This window comes from Centroberyx gerrardi, chromosome 7 (assembly GCF_048128805.1).
Source record: "Centroberyx gerrardi isolate f3 chromosome 7, fCenGer3.hap1.cur.20231027, whole genome shotgun sequence".
Lineage (NCBI taxonomy): Eukaryota > Metazoa > Chordata > Actinopteri > Beryciformes > Berycidae > Centroberyx > Centroberyx gerrardi.
Genome location: NC_136003.1, coordinates 14,513,848 through 14,537,862, shown reverse-complemented (window position 1 = coordinate 14,537,862; position 24,015 = coordinate 14,513,848). Strand labels below are relative to the sequence as shown.

At 37.0% G+C, this 24,015-nt stretch overlaps 1 protein-coding gene across 1 annotated transcript in view; it reads right to left on the bottom strand.

Annotated features, from left to right (window-relative positions):
* LOC144539543 (uncharacterized) overlaps positions 1–24,015 on the bottom strand; it is a 68,740-nt gene that overhangs the window by 9,558 nt on the left and 35,167 nt on the right. Inside the window, exons 3-5 of the mRNA XM_078284972.1 lie at positions 10,811–10,820; positions 5,992–6,061; positions 3,600–3,878 (exon numbers count right to left, since the gene is read on the bottom strand). Coding sequence (XP_078141098.1) covers positions 3,600–3,878; positions 5,992–6,061; positions 10,811–10,820 — 359 coding nt within the window. The remainder of the gene's footprint in view (positions 1–3,599; positions 3,879–5,991; positions 6,062–10,810; positions 10,821–24,015) is intronic.

The following is a 24,015-nucleotide window of genomic DNA, read 5'->3' as shown; positions in this document are numbered from 1 at the left end:
CTCAGGCTTGCAAAAGACACAACACCCTTTATAAGTATCAATGACCATTCTCTATGAATCCTTCAATCAATATTTTATGGTAAGAAGTGGCTAGACAGCTTTACCTCTAGATTTTCATTGGCACAATTATCATCTATTGGGTATAGTATTGGATATTATTAGTATTATTATCATCATTATTATCATTATTATTATTATTATTAATTAAATCCTTTTTGATATTAAGCTCATCTTTTGTAAAATGGTGGCAACATTAGCCGTTACAATGATCCTGAATTGCTTTTGAAAGACCCCATGTTATGCTGTGGCATGCATGTGGCTTGGCTTGTGAATTGGTATAGTAAATCCTTAATGTGCAGTGATAATTTGAGAGATCACAGCAGCTGAGTTAGATCTGAAACAGACTCTTTTGTGGGAAGAGCAAGACCCAGTAGATTGAACACAAGCACACACAGACAAGGCACAGGAACAATGCTAATGCACCAATTACACATAAAAATGAACAAATATGATTTTGTTGATATTTTTAGGGGCATTTTGTATTCTTACAGTCAGTGATCGGTGTGGTGTGTTTTGAAGTGAATGACATTTTACTGTAGAAAAAATGTTACATTGTTATCACTATACTTTCAGTCATAAATATAATGATATCTACAACCTTGTGTTACCACAGTCTGGAATGCCCAACTTTTTGTCCTATGGTACTGTGACCGTTAACCTTTTTTAAACTTGTATTTCAATTAAACATGTGGCACTCAATGCTCGTTAAATAGGGATATCAACTGCATCAACAGAGTTATGAAGTACATTTTTTATTTTGATTTTGAATCTGCATTTAAAAGACAAACAGCATGTCATATCACAAGCAACAAACATAACAAACAGGGCATAAGACACAGCGACACAACACAACATCTACTAGGCCTTGCAACTTGGGATGTTCATGTTGAGGTTGACCATGTTGGGTTTGTCACATGTTCTCTCCACCACGGACCTGACAATGACTCGAGTTGTGTCCATCATAGACTCATGGTAAACTACACAGCTATACACCGCTTCATTGCTTTTCCACTGGTCATGGCTGAACGTTAGCTGGCCATAAACAGAGTAGAATCCATTATTTTCTATATGGTTTGTGGTACTGAACGCATACATTTTGGAATCTACTGCCATATCATCAACAAGCCAAGACACCACAACCTCCTTCGGGTAGAAGTCTTTCACATAGCAAGTCAGGGTCACCGTATCGTTACTAGTTTGTTCTACTGGCGGCAGCAGAAAAACTGACGGACGCTTAGGCGCTCCTCCTGCAAGCATGAGAGAACAATTAGGCCCTCTTGCCACAGATAATAACACCTCTTATTCTGCATTTCTTCTATAAAATACATTCTACAAAATACATTCATAAAGACATCTCATAAACTTGAATGATCACATGAATGGAAATCTGTCAAAGGCACTCAAACAGACTTTTAATGCATAATTGCTCAACAAAGAAAATTTGCTTACCATTCTTCCTTTCAAAGAGCTTCTTCTTTGGTTCCAACAAATCTGGATGCTCAACAACACAGTAGTATTGTATCCCCTTCCTCCACTCCTCATACGTGACATCAGCCACAATGCTGAAGCGTCTCCTATCTGCAGAGATTTTAGTCTTGTTCTTGTTCTCAAGTATGTTGTTTCCCTGTTGGTCCTGCCACTTAACAGACTCAATGGATCCACTTATCGCAACAACTTGACATACAAGTTCTGCTTTTTTGTTGATAAACATCTCCTCTAGTGAGAGGGGTAAGATCTCTATCTTTTCTATTGGGTCTGGTAATATGGGACCTGTTGACAGAGGAATTAAAGCATTCACTAAACTGTCATGGCTGCAAAACCATTGGAATTGCAATTACAGTTACAAAAATAATAATATTTTACTCACATATTGAGGTGATCACAGTTTCGGTCACATTTCTGTCACCTTGCTTAAACACACAGGTAAATATGTTAGTGTCCCCAGGCAAACCACTGTCCTCTACCTTGAGATAGCTTGCTGCACTGAACAAAGTTCCGTTGGCATTTTTTCCACTTTCAAAAGAAGGTGTGTTGATGATCTTAGATGTTTTGTCGTTGATTTCCTCTCCATTTCTCTCCCATTTGATCTCATGATTTTGTGGTGAAAAATCAATGGCAAAACAGGAGGCCGTCTTTCCTTTACCCACCTCATCATTAGAGGAGACCAACACATTAAGTTGAGTTGGCGGCTTGTGATGCACATCTGAAAAACAAACATATACACAAATATATGTATGCAGAAGCAGGGAATGATATATATGCAGAAGCAGAGGTGAACAATGTGCCACAATTCAGATTAAAACTAGATTCATGTTACTTTTTATACAGCTTTATGGAACTTTAGCATGTGCACATATGGAGTACACTCCTCAGATTAGCACTTGTTAGTCAAGTGTACAGTGATTGTCAAAAGGAAAAACAGCTTGCCATTGTAAATGACAAACAATTTAATGAGTAGAGATTTAATGCTTGCTTCTGCATATACACTGACTGTACAGGCAAGTTAATATAGACAGGTTCAAACCAGCCTTTGACTGAACATTTTTTGAACAGTGAATGTTCATTGAAATAGAGTGAAAGTGCAGGCAGACATGGAAAGGAAACAACATGGGTTATGAAAGTATATGAAAGGAAGCAGAACATATTGCCATAATCTGTATAAGCAGAGTGCAGAGGACAGAGATGAGGAGGAAATAAAATTGACTGAGCCAACAACTCAGTTTGCATGGGCAAGCTTCAGCCTCTCCATTCTGCAAACTCCACCTTACTGTACACCTGCTCACTCAGCACATTATGATTTTTAACAGTACAATATTCATACATATGTAAGGATATTTGATTTTGTAGTAATCGCACTGACAATATATTAGAATTATTATGCTGTCCTTTGTGTCCAATTTGCTGCTATTTTAATGTCTTACAATGAACTAGTCAGGAAACATTTTAGTTATTTATTTCTAAAACACTTCAGTTATTGCTTCCTTTTCTGTGCAAAACATGTATAACTAAACTAAGACATCACTTAAAATTACACTTGGTTCCTCACGGGCATCAATTCACTAAACCCTGAGGTGTGGCAAATTCCCTGCATCTAACATCTGTAAGCAGAATTTACAAAACCAATTTAGTGATTACATTTCTGGGATTAAATTTATTTGGTGAGGTGCACTGCAGTTTCAAAATCTAAAACATTATATGAAAATGCTCTGTATTTGTCACTGTATTCTACTCTATAGCAATTGACCAAATTTGTCCGACATTAGCCCAGTTTTCAATATTGCTGTTAGTACATTTTTGTATAATCAACCTTTTTTTTTAGAAAAATAAAACTGTTATACACTTTACGAATAAAAATGAAAATATATATATTATTAGGACTGATTTAGCTTACTTGAAATCGCAACTTACTATACTTGAAAAATACCTAAATTTCTATGCTGCATAGATTTGCAAACCAATATACTAAACAAGTAAATTAGTTTGATTAAATAAATACATATAATATTTTATATGAATCTTACTTGATTTGAAGATGACATGTTCGTCTCCTGCCACATGTGTCACATTACAAGTAAAATGTTTCTTTCCGTCCCAGTCTGCTCTCCTGACACGGGTCTGGCTGACTCCTGTATACAAGTTGTTTCTCTCAACTGCAGGGTACTGAACAAAGTCGGTCAGGGCAGCTCCATTGGCATCGGCCCAAGCGAAGGTCACTGAGGCAGGAGTGAAGCCGGTGGCGAGGCAGCCGAGAGTGAGCATGTCTCCAGTCCCAGAACCACATTGTGCCAGAGGAAACACTGAGGGGCGAGTTGATGTGGCTGAGAGAGGGAAACAAAGTGTATCATCAAGATATTGAAATAAAAATGAAATGCCATAGTACAGACATTCCTCTTAAATATTGGAGATGGCAAAGAGAAGCCAATTGCAGCTTAATGTTAAACTATCCCATTTATTTGGAGGTTGGTAGTTGAGGAAAGGAACATATTAACCTCCCTCAATTATATTATTTGTGCTAGTTTTTGGTTATCAGTCAATATATTGTAGGTAAATTCAATTCAGAGATTCAACAGTATTCTTAAAATAACCACCGACAATGTTTGAAATTGGTGGAAGGTTTGAATTAAATAAACACCCGTCAGCTTTGCTAATAGCGTCCATGACAGATACGGAACAGTACGGACATTAAATTATTATGAAAACCTATTACTTTTGTTTCACTGATTCACTGATTATTTAAGTTGAGTATTCTTACCTGATGAAACAGTTACTGCTGTTCCCTTGCCCCAGTAGTCAAAAGCACCGTAGCACAGTGCTAAATCTACTTACTGGTTAGTATAAAAAGGCTAAATCTACTCAATAGCTAGTATGTAAGCATAGGTACAGCAAGTCTATACCTTTGCATTTAATTAACAGTGTTATAATATAATATCCACTTCAACAAAATCGCCATAAATTACAATTTTCTACATAATATCTTGTCCTACTGAGAACATTTTTCTTTATCTTTTTTTTTTGTTTTGCTTTTTACACTTACATTTGAATAACGGATATTTTAACTCACACTTGACAAGCTGAGGAATTCTAACTTATTTTCTGTTACAAAAACATAACATTGTACAGTCTGAACCATAACCTAATGTATATTTTAAATGGTACAAATGGTTTAAACTCTTACCTGATGACACAGTTACCATAGTGCCTTTTCCCCAGTAGTCAAAAGCCCAGTAGTCACAGTTATGAGAATCAATTCACACTGCTCACAAAAACTATCACCCCTATTATCTCACATCATACAGTTTGATCAGGCAAGTTGAAAGTTAAAATCAAACTAACATATACTATATCTACCGATAGACCTATATTCCAACTGAATGAAGTCAACTCTACTTCTCACTTTGGACAGATTATTTGACAGATTACAAATTACTGTTAGTTGATTTATCACAAGCCAACAGCTGTGACTACCTGAAAGTAATAAAATATCTACTGATGCGATAAGAATTAGAAATGATAATGTTACATACCTGAGGAGACGGTGACCATGGTGCCTTTTCCCCAGTAGTCAAAAGCGTAGTCACAGTCTAACAAATTAATATCTACTGCATACAAAAACCTATACCCACAGACCTACATTTTTGGTGGTGGGGATTTCATGGCATTCTACCATCTTACAAATACATTTTCTTTGGCTTTTACCAGTTTGGAAGATGAAATGACACACGATTTTTACCTCCAAACTCCAAACCGATTCCAGTGATTATAACAGATAAATCAGTTATGTTGGCTCTTGTCCTCCTGTTTAGACCTATTTCAACATGTTCTACATCTCATTGAAGTACCCGATGTCACAATTGAATCTTCTACAAAAACATGTTATTGATGTTTTTAAATTTAAATCCATACAATTGGAAAAAAATCTGATGACTTACCGGATGAAACTGTAACCATTGTGCCTTTCCCCCAGTAGTCAAAAGCATCGTAACACAGTGTAATATTCTGACATATGCAACATACAAAAACGAGCACCTAAAAGATGCCGTTGATTGACACCACTTAGGTCCAAATACTCTACTATTAAATAATGAAATTATTACAGTTTAAATATGAAAACAAAATAAAACTCCTTTTACCTGTTGTAACAGTCACCGTTGTCCCTTTACCCCAGTAGTCAAAGTACGCGTCGTAGTCACAGTGATTGGTTTGAATAGTACTTCAGTGCAAAAATATTTTTATATTTGAATCATCTAATCAAAGCTATACAATACACTATATTTCTAAGATTTGCTCTCATCTCCATCTCCGTCTACAGTTGTTTGCTGTAGATTGCAACCCAGTTGAAGGAAAATGCGCAATATGTGGACATTAAATCAAATATAAATTGGAAAAATAATAATAGAGTTTTCTTGTCAAAATCTTTTCATTATTACTTACCAGAAGTTACGGTGACTGTTGTCCCTTTTCCCCAGTAGTCAAAGTAGTAGTCACAGTGATATATTGTGACCTGCTTCTAATACAAATACCAAAATTAGTTTAAACAGAGAAAGGCATCCAAGTTCACTGACAAAGCATTTCCTAACATTCTGTTTATTACCCACATCCCTTGAGATATCCATTTCCTGTAACCTGGGTTACATAAAATTATGTTTGTTTGCCCAGAGTTGGTGAAAACTTCCTCTTTTGCTGCTGTATGCTCACACAACCAAAACCTCTGCATAAAAGATAAATTGGATTGATAAATGTTTATTAGTATTAATACATGTGACTGATCCCTGATCAAATATAGCAATACAATTATTGCAGCTGCAATTTTGTTACATTTTCAATACAATTTCCAATGCCAACATGCTCAATTAATGTATCATTGCCACTCTAGGCTAAACAATAAAGAAACATGTTAAATATGCTGCAAAAGACAGCAGTATCACAGAAATAAAATAGTGCTCTTCTGCCATAAACTGGAAATTTTGGCTCAGAGCATTGCTTAGTATACATGATATCTTGACAGCTGAGAATGAGTAGATAAAGAAATATATGAGTAAAAGACTAAAGTTAACTTTGAAATAGGCAGTTCCATGTTTCCCATCTTCTGTGTAAAAATGCATATTGCATCCTTCTCTAACTGCACTATGATTTAGTACAATACTCAGACAAAGCCTGGAAAGATGACCCCAAACTGATGATAACTTTTATCTGGTCTTTCTGACGTATTTCTGCAAACATCAATAAACCATACTGACATGTAAAAGTGTGAAATAAATTGGGGAAAAACACAAACTCAGGCCACCTGTTAGCTATAAACTACATGATATAGAGTTGAGACGTTTGGTTCTGGAAGCGCTTTTGATGCAGATTCTCCAGCCACCACACTGTTTTTCCCACGCTGCAGCCGAGAGCATCATGAGGCAAATTCTGGTCAGGCAGTCAGGCAGTCAGTCAGGTAACGCTTAGTGAGATGATGCGCTTCGTCAGATGGCCTCTAGAGGGCATCTTTGACTGTGAGATGCAGTGTTTCCCTAGCCTGGTAAGACCATCCTGATCACGTGACCTCACATTCTGTTTCGCTCCACGGATCAGTCTGGACTTCCCGCCGCCCACGTCGATTTCTTGAAATTACAATGTAACCGGGCCAATCAGGGACTGCGTCGTAGTTGATGATGTAACTGGGCCAATCAGAGACTGCGTCATAGTTGATGACGTGAAATACAGGCCGCCGCTGGCAAAACAGTAATGGCGTCTCCCGAAGCAACGAGCGTTACCGTTAACGTTAGTAGAGTAAACACAGCCATAAGCGCAGTTATTGCAGAAATAGACTCAATAACAACAATTAAACAAGAACAAGAGTATGCACTAGCAGAGTTTCTCGGCGGAAAAGACGTTTTCGCCGTTCTTCCGACTGGAATTGAATTTGGATTCGCTGATTGGCTGAAGGAGTTTGTCTGTCAAGGCAAGTACTCCCACCCACTGAAATCGATGTGGGCGGCCGGAAGTCCAGACTGATCTGTGGAGCGAAACAGAATGTGAGGTCACGTGATCAGGATGGTCTTACCAGGCTAGTGTTTCCCATACAGAGGCACAAAATCAAAAGTTGGTTAGTGCAGAAATTAATCTAAATCAATCTCTAATGCCTGATGTGCGCATCACGTCATGTCTGTCATGTGGAGATGTACAGACAGCAGACCAGCAGCATTGAACTCAATCCACAGAGTCTCCAGGTGTGAAAACAAAAGTGAAACTTAACATTCCACAGTTAGTAACGGGGATTTGTAGACAGTATCTCGTCTTCGCTGCCCTACAAACTAGGTGATGTCATCTTATGGCATTTAAGTAACGTTAGTTGAATTAGGTCATTGAACCGCATCGCAGTGCTTCAGTGCATCGATTGGAAACACACACGCCGTGGGTCTGTACGAGATCTGTGCTTGTTTCTTTTGCTTCTGTGTTTCAAACGGCACCAAACACTACAATATCCATAACCCTTATAGGCCGTTACTATGATGATAGCACAACAAACTTGCAACTCCAATTTAGTAAGCACACAGACATAGAATTGTAGAACGTATTCATGTTTTTTGCAGAATGTAAAGAAACGGTCAGTATAGCATCATGTTGCTATAGAGATGACAGCTGCGCACCAGCGAGCTAGCCAGCAGTTCTCTGATACCTGCTTTGATAAGTCGTTGATTAAACGTACCTAATGAGTGCCTGCTCTCGTCGACTGAGATGATGGAAAGAAGTAGAATGAAGTGCAATTGTGCACTCCTTTTTTTTTTTTTTTTGCTTTTTGCCTTTATTGTGATAGTTTTACAGTAGAGATAGACAGGAAAGATTTGGAGAGAGAGAGAGAGAGAGAGAGAGGGATGACGTGACAAAGGTCCTGTGCCGGACCCGAACCCAGGATGTCGCAGCCACACGGTATGCGCCGCCTTAGACCACTAAGCCACCAGGACACCCCCACTATTGTGCACTCCTGACCGATAGCTGCAACCGGGTACAAAACAGTGGACCATGTTCTTCTTGTCTTAACGTTGTAACCCTTTACAGTCCATGGTTATAACATGGTCTATCTTGTATGACTAGCTCTAGATATACTTTATACTTTGTCCCACATGGCAAGACAACGTTGCGAGCTCTGTAATTGGGGGACTTCGATGGCACAGTTCTCTCTGGGATTAGTTCCTTACCTCCTAACATGCATATGTACACATCCTTGTACCCTAGCCTTTTTTCCATCGGTGCCATTTTTTTAGATACAGATGCTATTCATTTGAGCTAATGGATAATTCCGTAGCATTTCAGGTCATTCAACTTTTGACGTGTCACATATGTGTATGCGAAAAAAATGAATGGGTTTTTTGCTTCCGGAACCTGGAAATAGCCACAGCGATGTCTTCACGTCTCAACTCTATAACCTATAGCTTAAATCAGCTGTTAATGTTAGCCAAATCTAAGCAACAGCATGCTACTCATGTCCCATTGACAATAAAAACTTTGAATTACATACAGATACAATAAGCTATAGTTAGCTAACATTGTTGTACACCCAATTAGAATATAATAAAGTATATCCTCATGTAACTGGTTTTATATGTTTGTGGTGTTGTATGGTGATATTGATACTGGAGCACAGGGACAGACAGGAGTCGATCTGATGATAGACATTTAATGATGCATCATTGGAGAGGAACAACATGAACACAGCCAGTGTTAGTCTGTTCCTCGAACTGAGGGAGACCTGTGATTTATGTAGTGGTCATTATGTACATGACAGATAAAATGACAAGACATGGCTCCTGCAAGTCTCCATATGCCTGATAGCTGACGCAACAATTGACGTTTGGAGATGAATGGCCTTGTAGCAGGAACATCAGGCACATCCTGAAACTAGGTCAACTTTGGTCAACAAAGGTTGGTAACAAGACCACAGTGTAAGTATCTTATACAATTCCACAGTGGTACAGCAACACTGCATTAACAGTTGCAATTTTGTGTTCTGTTGTTACCTTTGGGGGCTTAAGAAATGCATCCTAAGTGTGAGACGGAATGAATACTGCATTACCAAAAAACGTCTTGTCAAAGTTCAGTCTGTTTTTTCCCTTACTACCAGTCCAGGGTTTTCACTGGGCGGGGACAAAGGCAGGTAAGGCTTATGAACATGTTGTGAACACCAATACAAACCTAAACCACATTACACAGTAAATGAGAAATGTACAGAAATGAAACTGGTTGATTGGCAGTCTATAATTATCACAAGCAGTGACACATTCTAGTATTGGTATTTCTCCAAGTTTGTTCTCCCAGGTTACAATACTGATGGTGAGACATTATTCTTGACAGAGTGTACTTTGCTAAACAGTTCGTCATGCTGGTTAGTGCTTACCTTCACTTTGAAAATTGAAAACTTTTGAAAACTGAAAAAAGTAATTTTGCAAGTTAGATGTGTTAACTTGTCTTCAGTCATTATCTACTCACCCCCATGTCAGTTGAAACTCTTGGTTAGTTTGTTAGTACATTAAAAAAAATGTGGAGCTTCCGAGCACATCTTCTTTTTTTTTTCTTTTTTTTAAATTATTTTTTATTGAGTAAGGGTCTGAATACCTATGAATACCGAGCACATCTTCATAGCAGTGTTCTCCAAAACAACTGACGTTAGGGATCTATCTTTAGAGTTCCGAAAAGAACAGAAAAAGTACAGAAAATACCCATAAAATTACTCCATACACCTCTTGAAGCATAATCCAAGTCTCCTCGAAGCCAACGATCACACAGTGAGTGGAAAAGACCGATATTGACGCCAGAATTTAGAGCAAATCTTCACTACAGCCGAAAAACATTCAAAAAACGTTGTGTTGCGTTGGCATGAATCTCCTATGTAACTCTTCCCTTACTCCCATCTCCAGCTCTTCCTGAACTACCTCTTTTTTAGGTGCTTGGGAGCACAAAGAGCTGTAGTTGTTGGTTTGTTTGCTTTTTGCAATGTGCAGTGCGTAGGAGAATTACAGTATACGCTCTTTAGGCTGCGCAGAGCCCCAAGAGCTCTGCATTAGGGAAATGCAGTGTGCACTCGTACAACAGGCAATACGGTACATTCACATACCAGGAAGAAGCTCAGTTTTCTAACTGTAGTGACTGAGTCAGCGCATGAATTAAATATTTTGTTCAGTGATTCTCACTGTACTACCACAGCACTTTGGTGTTAACAGGTGGATTTTTTTAAAGTCAATGTAGTTTTACTTACTCCAATCACGCATACACCCCCACCCCTCCACCTGAGCACCTATAAGCTGCTGGGGCACTTCACCGTTCAGGCAAATGATATGGTCAGGTACGTACAAGCACTCCTGAAGGAGTCCCAGTGTGGTTGTCAATGAGGTTAGTGTATTTTTGTCAGAATACATCAGATCTTTTAACAATGCAGTAACCTTTGTTTTCTTGCCTGGGGAGGGATGGTCATCGTAAAGGACCAGATCTGATTTGGGAGTAGAAAGAGGAACCACCTCACTCCAATCTTTTAATTGAGTTGGGTTGGTCTATTCATAGTCTCGCTCTCAGACCCTTGATAATATAATATCAAGGGTCTGGTAGCAACTTATCCAAATTATGTGTGGAGGGGGTGTTGACCTGAAATCTGTTGACATTGAAATCCACGAATCATGGTTGAGAGGGTGGGGACTTTAAGCCACAGCATCATCTCAGCATGTAAATAGAAATTAATTGGCATTAATTGGCATGGCTCATTTGCATAAAAAAAAAAAAAAAGTTTACACCGACACCATCACAAAATAAAAAGTTGGTCAGTGTATTGAAATTGATCTAAATCGATCTCTAGTGCCTCTTGTGCACATCACATCATATCTGTCATTTGAAGATGCACCGCAGACCAGTAGCACAGAGTCTCCAATTATAAAACAAAAGTGAAATTTAAAATTCCACAATTTGCTTCAAACTCGCCTGTGTTAATAACAGGATTTGTAAACAGTAACCTGATAACGTTGTCTGCTGCCCTACAAACTTTAATGGTGGGTAACATTGTTACATTGTGGTATTTAAGTAACGTTAGTGGAATTAGGTGATTTAACCGGTAACCGTGTAGCAATACAGGATCTCTGCTTGTAAAATCCTTCTCACGTTTGTTTTTTTTAGCTTCATTTATTCAGGGGAGTTTCACTGAGAGCAATGCTCTCTTTTTCAGGAACGCCCTCATCACATTCACGCACATTCACACCTGGAAACTGACCAGTACAGCCACAGTCTGATCTGCTGGCCACTGAAGCGGTTGGGGTTAAGGGCCTTGCTCAAGGGCACCTCAGTGGTGGTAATGAGGGAGGGGCAAGCACTGCTTTTTCACTTTCCCCACCCAGATTTATCCTGCCGGTCCGGGGGATTGAACCGACGGCCTTCCGGTCACAAGCTCGCTTCTCTAACCTTTAGGCCACCACTGCCCTCACGTTTGTTGTCAGTGACTATTCACTGCAACAATAATATATAGCGGTGTTTAATCGCTAAGACTCGCTTTGTGTCGCGAGAACTTCTGGGTTTCTCAGATTAGTCTATTCATGGTGCTTTACCCCTGTCAGGTTGTGTTACCTCATGGTCGACATCCCCACTTGCCCTGAGAGCACAAATCAAAAGCTGTAATATTTAGAATTCATTCATATGGTAATTTAACAAACCTTATATATTTAAATAACCTGCCAAAACAGGCCAACACAAATTAAAAACAAATAAGCATAAAATACCAGCCCAGCTGTTGCTGCCAAGTATAAATAAATCCTTTCTATCACAATTTAATCATGTTAAGGAAAACATACAAATTCACTGAGACATAGTCTATCCAGCCTGCCTTTGTATAAGAAATACATTTTCAGTGTTGGTGTCAGAACCTTTGGCTGCTGCCTCTGTCAACTAGGTTTCAGTCCGAGGTTTCAGTTTGTTAACAGGATGCGGAAGCACCTGTTAACAAGATTGTTTCCTGTCTGTTACATAAATATTAACCAGTAAGGATGTTAAGGATGATAGCCATTTTATTTCTTTTTTTGATACTCCTATACTAGTTTTCTAACAACTCATTTAAGGTAACAATATATTTATTATAATACATTGTATTAATATATGTACTGTATACGTATTAATACATTTAAAATAATGAATACATATTTCACCATCCTATATACTATGGTCCACTTAAGTTTTGCTGCTTCTCATGAGGTGGTTTATCAACTTTATCAGTTTGTTTCACTACCATGTGACTACCATTTTTGTTCTTCAGTATTTAAAATCTATTATCTCTGCTGACACAAAACAAGTCTCAACACATACAGTAATTGGGTACGACTTTATATTACTGTGCTGAAAGAACAGGGTAGCTGCTGGATATTGCAAGACGAATGCGAGTACCGTCAATAGAACTTGCAGAAGTTACCTGGTGGTTATTGAGCATTAGTCGGAGTTAGACAGTTACAGTTACATCTCCCAGGAGATATCACTCAGTTTCTTTTATTATTATCATCAGTACCGACCTTATAATTATCAACTGCTACCCGGTCCTTACAGGACATTTGGATAATTTCCCAGTGAAGAACCTCAGAGGTAATCAGAGTTACAGCTATGCCTAACAGAAGGTGTCATGTAGTTATCAGTACCTATCCAGTCCTTACAGGAGATTAATAAGTAAGAGAAGAATCCGTGTTGTCTAATCATTTTCAGTTATTTCACTGTAACTACCATGTAACTTCACCAGGTGAGCACCGTATACTAAAGCAAACCATTCCCAGTGGTTTCACAGTAACTACCCAGTCCTTATAGGAGATTAATGAGTTTTACAAGAAGAATCCATGTGTGACCAATCCCAGTATCATAGCATCTATCCAGTCCTTACAGTAGCCTACCTATCCAGTCCTTACATGACATTAATGAGTTTTATGAGAAAAATCCATGTGGCTCTTTTTCAAAATGTCAAATAATTTTCTGTTATTTCACTGCAGCTATGTAACGTCACCAGGTGAGCACCGTATACTAAAGCAAACCTTCCCCAGTATTTTCACAGTAACGTCATGCCTACAACGATAACTTACCATGTCCTGTGGAAAAAGCCCCCGCGTAGGATCCATGTTGTGGTGATGGACTATTGCAAGCAGTTTACCAGACATTGTACAGTAATTTTGGCCTTTGAGCACCGTATACTGAAGTGAAGTTGACATTTTGAAAAAGAGCCACATGGATTCTTCTCATAAAACTCATTAATGTCATGTAAGGACTGGATAGGAAGGCTACTGTAAGGACTGGATAGGTACTGTCAGGACTGAGTAGTTACTATGAAACTACTGGGAATGGTTTGCTTTAGTATATGGTGCTCACCTGGTAAAGTTACATGGTAGTTATAAGTGAAATAGCTAAAAATGATTTGACGTTTTAAAAAGAGCCACACGGATTCTTCTCTTAAAACTCATTAATCTCCTGTAAGGACTGGATAGGTACTGATAACTACATGACACCTTCTGTTAGGCATAGCTGTAACTCTGATTACCTCTGAGGTTCTTCACTGGGAAATTATCCAAATGTCCTGTAAGGACCGGGTAGCAGTTGATAATTATAAGGTCGGTACTGATAATAATAAAAGAAACTGAATGGTACCTCCTGGGAGATGTAACTCTAACTCTTATTAAAGCGCAATAACCACCAGGTAACTTCTGCAAGTTCTATTGACGGTACTCGCATTCGTCTTGCAATATCCGGCAGCTACCCTGTTCTTTCAGCACCGTAATATAAAGTCGTACCAGTAATTGTTAGTCAATGTTCCTCTGATTTGTTCTAGTTTAAAATGTTTTAAGGGTGAAAATGGTACAATACAATACCATGTTGAAGCAATTTACTATGCCATTATGCCATTCGATATCAGTCCTCTGTATCTCTGTATCATTAGAGAAATGGCCTGATTTTGTGAATATGTTCCCGAATTATGAGGCACAGAGGCTTGTGGCGATTCAGCAGAGGTTTTTGTAATAGCACATATCACTGTGGGTAGCTCCCGTCATACACAGTGACATACACTCATACAAAAACCTTTGCCTGATGCATGGTCAGTTCACTCTGTCTATGCACATAGGTTTTTTCTACTCAGCAGATGTATTTATTTTACATTAATTGTTTTAGAGTAATAAATCTATGAAATCATGAAATGTTCCAACATTCCATTTTTGTTCCACATTCTCTGGTAGTTTTATGATTAATTCACCTTTCACAATCACCTATTTATTGCTATTGTCGTGTGAAAAGCTCACAACTCTTTTTAGTTTTTAGTTATTGACCTTTAAGTTCATTAAGTCCTGTCACAGCCCCCTGGGTAAGTTAAGTTAAACATACATGTTTGTCAATCTTAAAACAGGTCTACTTTTCTCAATTCCAGAAAAGTTGACACTTTTGGACACAAAAGGTTTCCAACCAATAGCAGGCTGGAGAAACTACACAGAAACTCCTTGAGGGAAGCATTCTAACTCACTCACTTGTTTTCAGTATCAGTACAGTTTAATTCCATCATTATAGTGGAAGTAGGTTTTTGTCATGGGCTGTATCATTGTGGCTGTTGCTATACTGCACTGTGATACAACCCTGTACAAAAACTCCACCCTGCGCATTGGCTAATCAACACAAACTCGCATAAACTCACCTTAACAAATGTTAGGGTGAATGCATGATAGTAATAATAATAATAATAATAATAATAAACTATAACTTTTACAAGGTGCAATAAAACAAATGTGGACAAATGACATCTGCCTAATTTAAATGGGAAAAATACAACAAAATAATCATAACATAAAAACAAAATTATAGTTGAAAGCAAGTCTATAGTCATATAAAATATCATCCAATCCCAAACAACAAGACTCAGAACTACTGTAAATCCAGACTTTATTCTACGGCAAAATGATTCATACAGCACATGGACTAATTCAGTTTAGTAGTCCAAATTGTATCAGAAGGAATATAATAGACAGACTGCATATTAATTAAGGCCCAAATTAGTAGGGTTGTAATGTGTGTTGACATGCACCCTCCCCCTGTAAAGACCTTTGTCTCTCTTGTGAGGTTTTTGTAATGGTGTGAATCACAGTGGCCATCCCATACACAGTGATACATGACATTACAAAAACCTAACCTGCTACAGTATGTAGCTGCACAGGTTCTCCTTCGCAAAACATGCTGAAACAATTGTTCCATTCATTTGACTTCATTCAAAATCAACATAGGATGACCATTGTAAGCATTTGTTTTGAAATGATGAATTCACATTGTTTCTTTGCAGCAACTTGCTAATTAGATGTTAAATACCCTCTGTAGAGATGCTGCAGTGCATCTGTATTTAGGACAATGTTGAAAGAAAAGTCTTTCAATGACTTTATGACTTTGGTGTATATTTGTGTGCTTCCCTGCACAGTGTCAGCATTCGGGTTGCAGGTTTTTGTTGTGGGCTAGACTACCATGAAGTATGGTCCACTATTAATATTTCATTAATAATATGAATCTAGGTACCCTTTCAATGTCTGCAGTGAATAGTATGATTATCAAGAAAATATTTAACAATTTATTTAATTTTCTTAATCTCAAATACATCATTTCATGCATTGTTGACTTCATTTGTGTGGTTTCCATGGTTTTGAAATCATACATTATCATACATCATACAATCTTACATTTCAAAATTTCCCAATTTGACTAAAATAATATTTCAATTAATTACTTCCAATGAGGGTTTTTTTTTCATTCTATGAATTATGGTTATTGTGCATTAATGACTGGTATTTTGCAACATTTATGAGCCCATTTCATTTTTATTTTTATTTTACATAAAGTTCCAGTACTGCAAATCATTCATGTGTAGCATTGTTTGCCTGATTGACAGCAGAGAAGTGATACTGTCCGGTCTTTGACACCACATGGTTTTTGTCATGGCATGTAACACTGTGCTGCCCCCGTATAATCCACAGTGACACATGCCCTTTCAAAAACCTCCCCACACTGGCAAGAGACTACATCACTTTCCAATTTGGTCAGTGAAACAAATGATTGTTTCTGTTGATTTTGCTTGGATAAAGGAGTGAAAAAAAGTTTTTACAAGACATTCAGTGGAGAAAATTCTGTATTTGTATGTGTGTGTGTGTGTGTGTGTGTGTGTGTGTGTGTGTGTGTGTCATGCCAAATACATCATCATGCCAAATACAAATTACAAAATACACAAAAGTAATAAAGTACATATTTCAGATACATTTAATCAAAATACTGGCCATCTCCACTGATATATTTGATTAGCAGAACATAGATCTGATATAAAATCTGAGGTTACATGGACAGGAATTGAGAGTTCGTAGACTGACTATAAACTCCACTGATATACCTTTATTAGATTTTCATCAGGTCTGGTGAAGATCCATGTCACATCGACATGTTGTATTGAAAATCTAATAAATGTGTATGAATGGAGTTTATAGTGTGCGGGTTTTACTACTTCTCTACGACTGCTGGATAGCCTGACACCTTCAAGTTTCAAGTTTATTTTCCATTTACATAGAAATGCATTAGTTTAATGTGAGTATATCTATACATCTACATGAACAGGAATACCATACTGTATAGTCAGATACATTTTTATTAGTGTATGCCTACAAAACCAATCTCATTTAAAACATTTTGTAATCATAATCAATAATTTAAATTACCATTAATATAGTAATAGTAAAGAATTTGGTTTAGATGGTTTGAAGGTGAGAAGGGCCCTGCCTAAGATTCTCTCTCTCTCTCTCTCTCACACACACACACACACACACACACACACACACACACACACACACACACCAGTACTATGTACAAAAACGATCATAAACTCATAAACTAAGTCCAGTTTCAAAGCAAGTGATATCAATATGAAATGGTATAATCAGGGTGCGATTTGTAAAGAAAACAGAAGGGGGGATATTTTTGGAATGCATTTTTACTGTGCAATATCTTACATAAGGAGGTATGAAAAAGAAAATAGCCAAACCCATTTCATTCACATATTATTTTTCCCCCAAAGATTTCTATCCATATAAGTTGGAAAAAAAAAATTTTTTTTATACAATCTTAAAGTTGTGTTTGAAGGCTATTTGTCTGTGAGGAGAGAGAGAGAGACAGAGAGAGAGAGAGAGAGAGATATGGGAGAACACCATGAGAATTAGCGTACCTCTGCACAAGCTGCACAAATGTACAATTTCAGCATTATAGTTATAGTCTATCCAGACTGCTTTTGTATAAGAAATCAATTGTCAGTGTTGGTGTCAGAACCGTTGGCTGCTGCCTCTGTCAACTAGGTTTCAGTCGGAGGTTTCAGTTTGTTAACAGGATGCAGAAGCGCCTGCTGTGGTCAAGATTGATTCCTGTCTGTTACATAAATATTAACCAGTAAGGATGTTGATAGCCACAAGACCAAAATTCATACACATTATTTTATTTCTGTTTTGATAGTCCCTATTATAATTTTTAACTCATTTAAGGTAACAATAGATTCATGATGTATTAACACATTTAAAATAATGAATAATTATTGCACCTATATTGTGCACCAATATTGTACAAAGAGTAACTATGGTCCACTTAAGCTTTAATTGCTTCTCATGAGGTGGTTTATCAACTGTGATTCTTAACAGTGCTATGTGTGGTGTTTTGTTTTATCAGTCCTTGGACTTTTGTTCTTCAGTATTTCAAATATATTATCTCTGTTGATTCAAAAAAGCCTCAACACATAGCTGTTAGTCAATCTTCCTCTGATTTGTTGTAGTTTTTAAGTTTTTTAAGGTTGAAAATGGTACAATACAATACCATGTTAAAGCAATTTTCCATGATTTTAAATTAATGTAATGAATTGGAGTGTGTTTTTCATTCTATGTATACATTTTTTTAGTTACTGACATTTCAGATTTTCTCTGTCTGCAGTTACACTACATCGATTTTGTGAATAATGTTCCCTTATTATGAGGCACAGAGGCTTGTGGCAATTCAGCAGAGGTTTTTGTAATAGCACATATCACTGTGGTTCCCCCCATACACAGTGACATACACTCATACAAAAACCTTTTGTCTGATGCATGGTCAGTTCACTCTGTCTATATACACAGTTTTGTTCTACTCAGCAGAGGTATTTATTTTGCATTATTATTAATAGTAATAACTATACTATTAAATAATTCCACATTCCTCATAGTTTTATGATACATGTTTGTCAATCTTAAAACAGGTTTGCTTTTCTCAATTCCAGAAAAGTTGACATTTTTGGACACAAAAGGTTTCCAACCAATAGCAGTCTGGAGAAACTACACAGAAACTCCTTGGGGAAGCATTCTAACTCATTCACTTGTTTTCAGTGTCAGTGCAATTTATTACCGTCATCATAGTGGAAGTAAGTTTTTGTCATGGGCTGTATCATTGTGGCTGTTATAGTACACTGTGATACAACCCTGTACAAAAACTCCACCCTGTGCACTGGCTATCAACACAATGCTTTTATCTTAAACAATATTGTTTCTGATTTTTAAGCCTCAAGCTATGTTAAGGTGAATGCAGGGTAATAATAAAAATAAGAATAAGAATAAGAATAAGAATAAGAATAAGAATAAGAATAAACTTTATAACTTTTACAAGGTGCAGTAAAACAAATGTGGGCCATGACGTCTGCCTTATTTGAATGGGAAACAAAACAAGAAAATAATCATAACATAAAAACATGATTATTATCTTTTCAGTTGGCTCTTAAAAGAAGATACAGAGTTGGATGAAAGTATTTTTTCAGGCAAAGTTTTCCAAAGTTTAGGTGTCCTGACTGCAAAGCCTCAATCATCTTTAGTCTTTAATATAATAGTAGTAATAGTAGTAGTAGTGGTGGTATCAGTCATATAAAATATCATCCAATCCCAAACAGCAAGCCTCAGAACTACTATACATCCAGACTTTATTCTACGGCAAAATGATACATACAGCACATGGACTAATTCAGTTGAGTAGTCAAAATTGTAGTTTATCAGAAGGAATATAATAGTTTGACTGACTGCATATTAATTAAAGCCCAATTTAGGGTTATAATGGCATGCACCCTCCACCTGTAAATACCTTTGTCTCTCTTGTGAGGTTTTTGTAATGGTGTGAATCACAGTGGCCATCCCATACACAGTGATACATGACATTACAAAAACCTAAGCTGCTACAGTATGTAGCTGCCACAGGCTTTTCTTAGCAAAACATAATGAAACAATTGCGCCTTTCATTTGACTTCCATTCAAAATCAACATACTGTAGGATGACCATTCTAAGCATTTGTTTTGAAATGATGAATTCACATTGTTTCTTGGCAGCAACTTGCTATTTAATTGCTAATAAATATGTTCTGTAAAGTTGCTACAGCACATCTGCATTTAGTAGAATGTCTTTAATGGACTATATTTGTGTGTTTCCCTGTAATGTCAGCATTCACACATTATTTTAGTGGGGTTGTAGGTTTTTGTTATGAGCTCAAATAGGATCAACTAATATTTCATTAATAATATTAATCTAACCACTCTTTGAATGTCTGCTAAGAATTGTGTGATTATCAAGGAAATATTTAACAACTCACTTTATTTTCTCATAATTTCAGGGATTGGTGACTTTAATTGGTGTGGTTTGCATGGTTTTTAATACATTTTCACAATTTGACAGACTAAATTTCAATTCATTTAATTAATTGATGTGTTTTATTTGCAATGAGTTTTAGTTTTTTTTAATTCTTTAAACTGAATTTGTTTCAGTTACTGTTCGCAGTCACACTACAGTGTGCAGTGATGATTAGTATTTTCAAATTGTCAGTGTTTCATTTTTATTGTTATGTAATATAACGTTACAGTATTGCAAATTGCTCACCTTGCTTGTCTTATGATTGATAGCAGAGGAGTAATTTCTTTTTTTTTTTATGTTTTTGTTTTGCTTTATGAAATTTTGTTTTGTGATGTGATGTACATGGATGTGATGTCTTTTTTCCAAAAACAATTTTCCTGCCAAGGCAGGATAATACATTTGTATTGTATTGTATTGTATTGTATTGATGTCTTTGACAGAGCATGGTTTTTGTTATGGCATGTAACACTGTGCTGTACCAGCTACTCCCATAACCCACAATGACACATGCCCTTTCAAAAACCTCCTCACACTTGCAGGAGACTTCATCACTTTCCAATTCAATCAATGATAAAGGAATGATTGTTTTTTACAAGACATTCCGTGAAGAAAATTCTGTGCATGTGTGCATGTGTCTAAATAATCTAAATATTAACATAGCTGAATATATGATGAACTATGATGGCCTAAATTTGTCCCACCTGTGCCAACAATTCACAGTTTACAAGCATATTGATTATTGTCTACAGTAAATCATGTCAAGGTGAAACAAATCAGGGCTTTTTACTGATACTGATGGCATCTAAAGTGAAGCACTGACCGCAAATTTGTCTCATATAAGATTGCTATTCAAAAAATGGGTTTTCTCAAAGTGAATACTTTATTAATTCATTTAAATTCTTCAGCAGAGTCTACATTATATATGGGCATTGAATTGATTAGCTGATGTAAATTGTAGCCTCAATGGCTCTAGTGATTACCATATTATTGCTGGCTATTTTGCGAATGAAATCATTGGGTACTTGTCTATGTGGAATGTGTTTGATTTTTGTTAGAATTTAAATACATTTTGGCTGAGTAAGCTATTAAGCTGATATAATATTGCCGCTCTAAAATGCTGCTCTTCCATGGTTTCTGAAGCCAACTTACATTGCTAGCTAGCCTGATGACGGCAGGTTGCACCAACCAGGAAGTTTGGTGTGTTCCCAATCCTCTCATACAATGCTCAGTTGGTTGTAAGCTGTGCAATATTGAAATTATACTTATAATATAAAAACATTTGTATAGTTTTCCACCTTTTTTTTTATTGACATCAAAATGTAGCTACCCATAAAACTCACTGTGTGAGTTTGCACAGATGAAAGGAGTAAGATGTTTACATGCAACAGTAACCAGTAACCCGACATCGTCATCAGAGTATCAATTTAAAGCCCCAATCCATAGTTTTAGGAAATCTGAATTCAACAGGACCTATTTTATTTGACAGAAATATGCTTAATAGATTTAGCTATAATTTTCAATTAATTTAATGAATTGATGTATTTTATTTGTTTTAAATGTTTTTCATTCTATGTATTAAATTTGTTTCACATACTAATATTTCAGATTTTCTCTGTTACTACATTATGCATCGATGACCGTTATTTTCAAACAATTCTGAGCCTGTTTTATTTTTGTGTAATACATGTAATATATTACATACAAATAAAATATATGTATGTAATATAAAGTTCCAGTATGGCAAGTTGCTCATTCATATGTAGCTGCTTGCCTTATGACAGCAGAGAAGTGATATTGTCCGGTCTTTGACACCACATGGTTTTTGTTATGGCATGTAACACTGTGTGCCATAACTCGAGCTATAATAGTAACCACAATGACACATGCCCTTTCAAAAACCTCCCCACACTTGCAAGAGGCTCCATCATTTCCAAACTTGGTCAATGAAACACATTTTTGGTTAAAGAGAAAGCAACAGAATGCATTCCAAAATAAATGAAAAATTAAATTAATTTGACGAATTAACAACAAATCATTATACTCTCAATTAGTGAAGTCAGAAATCTAAATAATAAACATAGGTGAAAATATGATGGATCCATATGATGCTCAGTTGGTTGCAGCATAATGTCCAATATTTTAAATAATACTTGTAATATTTGAATGATTTTCCACCTTATAGACAGGTGCACAGGGCTGTTTCAAGTGCGGGTGTCTGTGCTGCCACATCCATGGGATGGGTCATGCTGCATGGGACATATGAGCTTGTGGCTATGTTTCAATGCACAGCTATCGGCCACGAGGTCTTTATCGGGTTAATGTGAACATGAACCTGCGATACCTTGCGACTGAGTTTCCCTGTTGCCATGAATAAGCCAGTTGACAGAATATTCCTGTCCACCTGCAGTGTCCTGCTCACACAAAAAACAGTCTGGCAAAGTATAACCGGCTACCCTCTTTGACTGAGCGGTAGGTTATTTCGAATACAGGGGAAATAAATGATGACCCAAATAGTAATAGCAGCCTAAGTTCCGCTCCCCGCCGCGTTTTCTCCCACGGCGCAGCCGAGGGCATCACAAGCCAAATTCAGGTCAGTCAGTCAGTCAGTCAGTCATTTAACGCTTAGTGAGATGTCGCTCCGTGAGATGGCCTCTAGCAGGCGTCTTTGACTAAGAGATGGCCTCTCGCCTATGTATGGGCTAACAACACGGTCTCACGAAACGTATGTATACACCCATCCGCCACCCCGGCCACCATTTTATTTCAATGTCACACTACTTCCAGAGTCCCGACTGACAGAAAAAAAAATGTGCTGCAGGCACGAAAGATACTTCCAATTGAAATACATTAGTTTGAAAGTCGTTCTGAGTGTCACGAAAAAAAAAGGAAAAATCGTGTCCATGTACACAAATCAATAGATTACATTTCGTGACTATTTCACGAACTGCCGTGAGACCAGGCTGGGGCTAAATGCCCGAGCTGACAGGTTGTGTTGTGAAAATGTCGAGAAAGAAGAAACTAGACATTCTTTCCTATTTTCAACCCAATGTGAGTGATAAAACAATGTGTTCAAGTTCATTTAACTTGTTTCTATGAAGTAGCACCGTTATGAGTGAAGCTAGGCTGCTGTATTTCTGACCCAATGGACAGAAATCTATCCGTCAATAACTCTGTCCATTTTCTAATGGATCGTGGCAGCTAGTGGAATTCAACACACGCACTGTGGGCCTGTACAGGATCTGTACTTGTTTAATTGACCCATAACGCTCGCTATGTGAGTTTGTACAGATGTAAGGAGTAAGATGTTTACATGCCACAGTAACCTGTTTGATATGAGAGTAAACTATAGGCATCTTAACCAGATCTCTCATATTCAGAGTATCAACGTTAAGCCCAAATCCAAAGCTGTAGGAAATCTGAATTTAACAGTACCCATTTTATTTGACAGAAATCTGCTCTATAAATGTATCTATCATTTTCAATTAATTTAATGAATTGATGTATTTTATTTGTATTGAGTGTTTTTCATTCTATGTATAACATTTTTCTCTGTTTGCAGTTACACTCTGTTATGCATTGATGACTGATATTTTCAAACACATGCCATTCATTTCAGTTTTTCTTGGTATTGTTAGTTAATTTTTTTTAAACAATTTTTTTTTCACTTATTAAGTTGGGAAATTATGGAGTCTCTTGCAAATGTGAGGAGGTTTTTGACTGATATTTTCAAACAATTATGAGTCTGTTTTATTTGATTATTTTTGTATTTTATTTTTATGT